Source organism: Adelges cooleyi, unplaced genomic scaffold (genome assembly GCF_023614345.1).
Source record: "Adelges cooleyi isolate 19-005CV unplaced genomic scaffold, UGA_ACOO_1.1 ACOO_flye_CR_arks_rails_tigmint_CR_PRNA_247, whole genome shotgun sequence".
Lineage (NCBI taxonomy): Eukaryota > Metazoa > Arthropoda > Insecta > Hemiptera > Adelgidae > Adelges > Adelges cooleyi.
The window spans coordinates 8,594,786-8,604,460 of record NW_026095912.1 but is presented as its reverse complement, the minus strand read 5'-3'; the positions used below and the strand labels follow the sequence as shown (position 1 = coordinate 8,604,460).

At 31.5% G+C, this 9,675-nt stretch overlaps 1 protein-coding gene across 3 annotated transcripts; it reads left to right on the top strand.

Annotated features, from left to right (window-relative positions):
- Positions 1–3,000: 3,000 nt before the first annotated feature.
- Positions 3,001–9,181, top strand: LOC126836351 (Wilms tumor protein 1-interacting protein). Of its 3 annotated transcripts, none has more exons than XM_050569619.1 (10): positions 3,001–3,358; positions 4,375–4,413; positions 4,492–5,800; positions 5,905–6,001; positions 7,299–7,468; positions 7,531–7,724; positions 7,822–7,873; positions 7,939–8,007; positions 8,098–8,214; positions 8,284–9,181. In XM_050569619.1, exons 2-10 carry the CDS (start codon positions 4,391–4,393, stop codon positions 8,314–8,316), a joined length of 2,064 nt encoding a protein of 687 aa, XP_050425576.1. In that variant the 5' UTR covers positions 3,001–3,358; positions 4,375–4,390; the 3' UTR covers positions 8,317–9,181. The 3 variants fall into 3 exon arrangements, with proteins under 3 accessions (XP_050425576.1, XP_050425575.1, XP_050425577.1); XM_050569618.1 differs by having other exon boundaries at positions 4,339–4,413; XM_050569620.1 differs by lacking the exon at positions 4,375–4,413 and having other exon boundaries at positions 3,002–3,358; positions 8,284–9,179.
- Positions 9,182–9,675: the final 494 nt, after the last annotated feature.

The following is a 9,675-nucleotide window of genomic DNA, read 5'->3' as shown; positions in this document are numbered from 1 at the left end:
TGAGTGAAAGATAATTATAAAATTGTTTTAAGTGGTTTGTTTTAATTTTAAAGTAATATTTTACGGATAAATACATACATTTTTTAAATAATAATAATTTAATTTTAACTATATTTGTTCGTACGTCTATTTGTTATACATCACCGAGACTGTAGTGCCGTAGTCAGTTTTTTATTTTTTATTTTTGGGCAGGCACAATTATTAAGGCTTAAGGGCTAAGGAATACATTTTATAAAGGAATTCAATACGCAAGCTAACCTTTGATTAAAAGACCATTTTTTTTGGACATATGTATGTAAAATTAAAAAAGGTAATTTTTAAATTTCTTTAACAAAGGCCTCATGCCAGCTCAAAACTATAATCTATAATTCAAAAGCTTAGTTTATATATAAAAATACATCATATAATATACAACACGACTATACGAGTATATAGATATATTTTAACCCATCGAATTTTAAAACTACTTTCGTTTTGAGCATGTCAGATCATTTTAATGGATATTTAAAAATCACCAAATTATTTATATATATACATATATATATTTATGTGTAGGTATGCGACCAACGGATTAACACTTGTATATTACTTTAGTCAGCTTTCACTGCTTCAAACCTGATAGCAATACACAATATAAAGAACGCCTACAACTAAAAAATAACTCTATCGAAGAACATGAGCTGTGGTAAATTGTTTCAAAATTTCTACTGCACTAGTTTGCAAATTATACATATTATTATATTGTTATCACCTTAAGGTTCAAGGGTATATCGTTGTCGATTTTCAGTCAACCGGGTCAATACTCGTATTTTACAACTAACTGTTAAGAACTCGTCCCTCCTTTTTAATAAAAAAAAAAACCAATTAAGCAAGCCGTGCACAGGAAGAACATATATTTTGTATTTAACAAATAATATACATTACGCTTGAGTTTATAATTATGGTTCAATTCTTAAATTAGTAAAAAGTCTACACATATATATATATATACCTATTACCTATATTATGTACACGCATGTGTGTTGAGATAAATTATACCACATTGATTGTATGGATGAGGTGGATGGCTGATCTTTACTTAGTGGAACAGTTAGTATAAAAGCATACTATAGGGTTAAAAATTAGTAATATTTCTATGTTATGACTGAATTTTTTGGGTGGATGGGTGTAAAATATAATATGTTTCCCCAGATGTTTAAATAGTGTGACGCCACTAGGTCAATGAAGCAACTTCTGGTACAGGCGGTACAGCTCATTAACAGACTATTCTTGGCAAAATTTGGAGCAAATTGAACAGCCAGTTACTGCGATGAGAAAATTAAGGGGGAAACTACTTCATTATTATTCGTTAAATAAAGCCATGAAAGACATGAAGAATGAACATTTATATTCGCTGCACCCTGCGATAAGGTCTAGCTTTTCGGAAAAGAAGAAGACCTACTTAATACTATACACTCTTGTAGGTAATCAATACGGACTTTTTTAGGTCGTAGAGTCCGCTTTGACAGATAATAATAAAATTAAGCTATAATTAAAAATGTAATATATTTTCTACTGCGGTATTGTGGTTGTCCGTTGTTAAAAATAAGTGGATGATGTAAATCGAATAATAGTCAACAAAACAATTTACATAGTTAAAGAAGTCTTGCAACTATACATCCATACTATATGCTCTACATTATACTATATTATGTTCTTCTTCTTCTCCTTCGCCTTCATACTAACTATTTGGCCCGATTTGGGGTCGGCCACTCTTATCCTAAACCTCTACTCGTCATGATCTCCCACATCATCTTCGCATACACCATCATTTAATGATCTATCTTCTATACATATAATTCAGAAACTATTGTTAAAATATTATTCAAAATATTGATAATTATTAAAATATTTCTATGATATTTTAACAATATTTTATAATTATATTTGTAAAAATTTACATTTTTTTTCCAAACAAAACTTATAAAATATTTTTATAATGTTTACAAAAACTTTCTGACATTCTAAAAATATTTTATTTTTCTGTTAAGTGGTTTAAGGAATCTTTTAAAAAGATTTAAATTTTCTAAAGGCAAATAAACAGGTAGATATTTTGTGAAATAGGTACTGTCTGTTGTTAAAATTAGTTGACAAAACTTGAGTCCGACTAAATAAATTGAACAGCATCGGCATACATACTCGGTCGAATTACATTAAAAAATGGGGTCATATTATTATTTCTATTATTATTGTTATACAGATCACGAATTGAGCTTCTATAGTTTGTGGCCGAAATGTTAAAGTGACTATTAAGAGCTCAACATTTGGATGCATGTACATTACATTGCTGACTGTACGATATTATTTTATTGGCATATAGACATGTACAATATGCGGCTGATCGTGCACAGTGGTCCTTTATATTATTCGTTCTAGTTTCTCTGGAATGCTGCACATGTCAAATTGTTACACACCAAAGCCGTATGGAACGCTAAATATGTACGTGCTCTAACCATAAACATATATAGGTGTATATATAAGTGGTTCTACTGAGCACTGTACTGTGTGTATCTCAGGTCGACAAATTGTGTACAGAGGAAAAAAAGGGTCCTCTCGAAAGACATACATCTATTCCCTAACGGCTAACCCCCTTAACGGCGCCTCTGGAGTCCGTTGGATCAATCGTAATCGGCAATCGCTAATGTTTTTTTAGTTATCTCAAAATATTTGCTTTTAGATAAAAATCAAAAAGCGTTCGAATTCGCTCGCGGCCTCCTCGAGTAACTGTTGCCAACTTAACTTGTTAGTCTATCCGCCGCCGTTGGTCACATCGCTACCATTGAACACCTGCGCCGCCACCCTCCGATACCCCGCCGCGCCACCGCTACATTGTATACCAAACACCGATGGGCTTACCTACAGCAGACGTGAGCGGTGAGCAGCAGTGACGCCCCCCTTCCCTTACCCGCCACCGCACCGATAGCCGCCTGGCCACCTGCCCTTCACCGTCGGACCATCCGACCATCTCTCACCGTCGCCTCCCCGCGGCGGCGCGATTCCGTGATTATAATATCATCATATCACCACATCCCGTTTGCTGATGTGATGTGTGTTCAGTGTTGTGTTGTTTTTTTTCCTCGACTCTGTCCGCAGCTCGTTGTAATGTGTTGTTGTTATCGTGGGCGTGCATAAACGACAAGTACGGGTATAGTGGTTTCGATCACTGAAAGGTTTTTCGCTTCGTGTTCATTTGGAATGGGTTTCAATCATTTAACATAGTTGCTCACGTACAACTGCCTTCGCCACAAATCGTTTTCAATATGCGACCAAACCAGTTCGCTTCGGCCTGCACGGCCTAGCCGCTACCAATCTGAAACGGGTAAGCCTTCTTATAAAAACAAAAAACAATTAAGTACACTTATCCCGAAGGCACCACCCCTCCCAAACGAGGGACCCTCTGTAGCCACAAAGAACTTCGGTTTACTCTTTCGGATAAGCTGACTAAAGTCGAGCGGTACCGTCGAAATCACTTGTGACTTATGTATTTTGCACCAACGGGCATTTGAATTATGACGACCACAATTTTATTTTTTACCGCAAATCACACTCATTAGCGATACCTGTACATTATGATTTCTTTGTGTCACATAACATGCAAGGTTACGTTAACAAATTTGTTTTCATTTAAAAGTCAAATTGTATCGATAGAAAAATGAAATGATTCTTAATTATTTGAAACTGGTAACAAAGGTAGACCTGTGCTGATAACATTTTTAGAAACAGTTAACTAATTACCATTTTCTATGCATTAAATGTTTTCTCTCTTACGTTATATTTTTTTGTTGTATCTATATGAATGTATAACATTTATAGTATACAGTTTTAAAGTGACTGTTATCAGCTGCCTGGTTGTTTTGTTTGTTAAAAGTAGGTAAATATATTTTTTTTTGATGAGACAACAATAAAGAGTTGTCACAATTTTGCAAATTTTTCCTTCAACGTGAATTTGTATCATTTTTTTCCTCAGAAATACATTTTTTATTAAATTCCGTGATTTTTTTAACTTTATAAATATGTTACAACAAAAAATTAGTTTCATCTAGGTATATTTTATTAGGTAAACAGTTTAATACACGTGTATTAAACTATAGTTGTTCAAAACTTCTGTTCCTAATTTCTGTTATGATAATTATTTTATTTATCTTTTTACTTAATAAGTCGTCTGAATAATTTCACCAATTTTTTTAGTGTTATTTTCATTTTTTATTTATTTTTTCTAAACTTATGCATACTTTGATTATTTTCCAATATTATAATGTTTTTTATTACCTATTTATCTACATTTTTTTTAATTCTTAGGGTTTAAATGGTCTGATACAATTTTGGTTTCTCTAGGGTTGCCCTACAAGACATGGTATTGCCAAATTGTTTAAGGTATAATAGAATATATTTTAATGTGTATACTATCTTGTATATACTATTCATAACATATTTGTTTTTTTTTTATTTCAGTGAAATAATAACGATGGATAAACGTCAAAAAAATAATTATTCCCCAAACACTAATGAGAAAACAAGCCCAGAAAAAAAGAACGAGAAATCAATGCCAAACATCGGATACGGAAAAATACTAGGAAAATCTGAATCTAGTATTATGTCTAACAAAGGTACAGACTCTAGTACTAAACCTGCTGTTCTGACAGATCAGGATATCAACAACTACATACTGAATTGTGTTTCAAATTTGAAAGTTAGCGATCAGAAATCTCCAACACATTCCAAATTATTTCCATATAAATCATTAGATCTATCTAACAATGTTGATAGATTGCAAACTAATAACTCTATAGATAACATGAATGGAATTCATAGCAACTTGCATTCCAGTATTGACCAAGGAAAATATCCTAGGAATAATATGGGATTAAAACCTTCATTGTCGAGTCCACCGCCATACTCCAATGCGATGGTGAATCGCGATTCACCAAGTCCTCGAGCTAGTATGGGGTCTCTCAATCATGATATTTTATTAAAATCGTCACCTTTATATGAAAACGTTGATTATTACGGTAGCAGTCGTTCGGTCACTCAAACACCTACCTACTATCATCAAAGGCCTAGACCAGGCTCACATTCCAGTGGTGGATCTCAAGATTCCAGACATTCCAGTCCTAGAACTAGTATTGTTTCCTGTGAAGGTTCATCGGCTTTATATGAATCAAATTATCGTAAAGCACAACCACAAGTTCCAGTAAGTTATCCTAAGTATATACCACCAATAGGGAAAGAAGTACCCCCTTATGAAGCGCCACCAGTGTATGAGGCTTTGTCAGATCCCTCTAAGAGCAATGCTGGTTATGAACCGGCTAAGCCCGGTCCTCAAGTACCCTCCCAGTCGATAGACCAAACTGCTCGATATCCTGCTCAACATGCTGTACCTTATATAAAACCAATACCTTCTACAATGTCGCATACGACTAGAGTTGTTCCCGAATTCATGTCTCAGACCAGCCCACGTCATGCAAAACTGAACTCTGTAAATAACATCAGTCATTCCCAAGCTACTGCAACGTACAAACCACCAACTTTGTCGCCACAAATGTGTGTAGTCGGACAACCTGCCCTGGCCGAGTCCAGATCTCAAAGACAACATAATTCAATGGCTAAGATCCTTCAAACAGCATCAGCATACCAGCAAGAATTACCAGTACATCACTCGAATGTGTCGTCTCGTACTTCACCAACACCTCCATTACCCGCTAAAGCAAAGCAGCCAGCCAAAAATCTTTTGCCGTATAATGTTACTCCACCGCGGCCTATGGTAATTAAAACAAATGTATTTCAAATTAGACATTTTATTATTTGATGTAAAATGTATTTTTAAAAGCTCATTTTTTAAATTATTAATACTTGATTGTCAAATAGGGCCCGACAGAAGCAGAAAAAAAAATTGAAGAACTCACTAGACAATTAGAAGAACAAATGGAAACTCAAGAAGTTGCAGTTGGTGGAGAATATTTTGGTAATTTATATTCTATAATTATAAATTATAAAATAAGTATTTAAGTCACAAAATTATAAAGAAAAATAAACTTAACTATAAAAAAAATAATCATTACTTCTTATATATAATATTTAAAAATGATGACTGTAAGTGAAGTATTGAGATACACAATTATTTTTTTTGTACGACAGTTTTTAGGCTTTAAACATTTTGCATTTAAATATTTTTGATCAGTGCAGACACCATAGATAAGTCTCACTATTATGTATTTTATACGTCATAATCATTCACTTATTTCTTAATGAACGCAACTTTAAAGGTTGATTCACACATATCAGTTACGAGACAGTGACGTTTCCGATCAGAGTCAGTCAGGTCATAGACGATTTTGACTAATCAGTCATTGTTGTTTCACACATATCAGTTACGAGACGGCTCAGTTCCGAGAAGTCTGGTCAGCTGCTTTGAGACAGTGAAGAGACACATCAGTAAACGCATTCAAATTGAGCAATATTTAATAAATAAAAATACGCATTAATTAATACGTCGATATGGCTAAGTTCACTGACAAAGAATTAGGTATAATTGCAATCATTTTGGACAAGGAGGAAGAACATAATATTCCATATTTCGTTTTTATAATAAGTGTCTATAAATTTGGAATTTGACAAATCATACAGCACATCATACTGACGAACACATTCGATGAGTTGTTTGTCATTCATTATTAAAATAAATATAAATTATCCAAATTAAATTAAATAAATTTAAAAAAATGTTTGTCTCCGCACAAATTGTCGTCCGTCAAACAAAAAATATTGTTGCCGAGAATACAAAATAGCTCGAGTCTGTGACTGAAGGGATACTGACGGATCGGGTTCGGTTTGATAACTGATGAGTGTAGATAACGTGATATAGATTTAGCAAAAGAATATTTTTCATGACTGAGACTGACCCAATTTGTCGGAACTGAACCGTTTCGTAACTGATATGTGTGAATCAACCTTAAGTATAATTGTCGTAAAGTTAGTTTGAATTGGATCTTTAAAATTGTAACTGTGGTACTTTTGATATTTAATAAAAATTTCGGTTATGGACATTCTTCATTTGTATTGTAGTGAAGAGTTGTTTAGAAGTAAAAATAATATAATCTATATTATATTTATATAATATTATAAATTGACAGTTAGTTGAAAGATAAATGATTGTCTTTAAAATGAGTTTACTTATATACAGTATGGCAAATTATTTAAAATAAAATCTGCCAAAAATCGAATTCATTCTGATTTATGTTGAACTTTTTTAATTTTTCCAGGCATATGCCATACTTGTGGTAATAAAGTTACTGGTGCTGGCCAAGCTTGTCAAGCAATGGGTAATCTATATCATACAAATTGCTTCATATGTTGTGCTTGTGGGCGTGCGCTTCGTGGAAAAGCTTTCTACAATGTTTATGGACGTGTCTATTGCGAAGAAGACTATATGGTATTGAGTTTAACTTTTTAAGTAATTTTTTTAACTAATCAATTAAATATTTGTTTAAATAGTATATAGGATTCCAACAAACTGCTGAAAAATGCTCTATTTGTGGACACCTAATAATGGAAATGATTTTACAAGCGATGGGAAAGTCGTTTCATCCTGGTTGTTTTCGCTGCTGTATATGTAATGGTTGTTTGGACGGAATCCCATTTACAGTGGACATAGACAACAAAATTTACTGTGTCGCTGACTATCATAGGTAAGATATCTATTAAATGCATATTTTTTAACAGTTGAGTAAAAAAAAACATACATATTAATTAGATTAATCAATCATACGACCGATATATTTTTAGGAAATATGCTCCAAAATGTGCTGCTTGTGGCCAGGGCATCACACCAGTTGAGGTAACAAACTTCAACAAAATAATAATTTGACATAACTTTACTAATAAATTGTATTTTAATTTTAGGGTACTGAAGAAACTGTAAGAGTTGTATCAATGGATAAAGATTTCCACGTGGATTGTTTCATTTGTGAGGTAAAAATGAATTAAATTTTGAAACTGTATTGTATAATTTTGTATTGAATAAAATAAACCACTTTCATATATTTTCTTTTTGTCTTACAGGAGTGTGGTATGCAACTAACTGATGAACCCGATAAAAGGTGTTACCCGTTGGATTCTCATTTGTTGTGTAGATCTTGTCACATTTCCCTATTGAAGGAAAATCCTCCAGAATTAGAGGTATTATAACAATAAAAAAAACATTTATAAAACATAACATTCGATTTAATACATATTGATTTATTTCAGAGTGTATCAGCTACGTACGAGTATTTAGATTGAGAAGACTCAAAACTTATATGCCAGTTAGATCTACCAGTTTCATTAGACCTAAGTTTGTACATCGTATACACTAATTATGTATGCATTTTGTTATTATTTTTTTTTCTATTTATAATTCTATGGTAATGTGGATGAGCTGTATTTAAGAAGGTTGGTATTTTAATATACCAACATAAGTTTGTTGCCGGTATCGACAATTAAAAATACTAATTAAATTAACAAACATTAGAAAAAATTCATTGTTAGCATTACAAAAAGTAATCCAGTGAATTTATAGCACAGTCTATGTATATTGTATACATTTCTATAATATTTATTATTTTAATTTTTAATAATATCAGCTAAATCCTATAAAATGCGATATTTCTGTTGTTCAATTTTTTTTGTCATAACTAGTACTCCTTTACAATAGAGTTTTTATATCACAACTGTGTAACATTTAACAGTTCATTTTTTTTAGCACTTCTTTTCATTATAATACAAAATATTAGTAGGTAACTTATAGCATTTATATGTGAACCCTAGTCGCAATTATATTTATATTATTTAAAAATTATGTGTCTAATACTCGAAAGTATACCAGTGTTGTTTAAGTTTTAAAATAAACCATCATATATATAAATATATATAGTGTCATAACTCGAAAAGAAAATGTGAAAACTGATTTAACTAAGTAAAAAAAGAACTGTACATATTTTCTGTAGCTCACTCAATTTTTTTTTTTTATATATATATATATATATAACGTATGTACAACACAAATGCACTCATTATATAATATATATTTAAAGATCGTACAATTTTAAAGAAATAAATTTAATTACTTGTGTTGATTATAAAAACTGTGGTATTGTTAAATTAAATTATAAAAAGTATACATTAACAATTGTATAATTTCAAATAACATGATACAAAATTTGTACTTTTATACATTGACACTTGTACTAATAATTTATTTATTAGTCAACTAATTTTAATTTAATTTAAATAACAATAGATTTAATATATCAAACCAATGAATCAGTTGCAGCAAAAACACTTATTTTTCTATGACAATAGTTTTATAATTCGAATTGCATAGCTTAATTTTATTTTTTTTTGCAAGTTAATTATTTGTAATTAATGTATACAATAATTAAAATACAAAATTATTATAGAAATATCTATTTGATATCACGGGTAATTATAAAATAAGCCGTACTTAAATATTAGCATGTATTAAGCATTCTCAAGACACACTGTAATCACTTTAATCTCTTTGACTACTTTCATCAAGAATCAGTATTTTATACTTTAGTATGTATCCATAATGTTTATTTCATTTAGGTACTGATACCACGTTCCATTTTTGTAATTTTG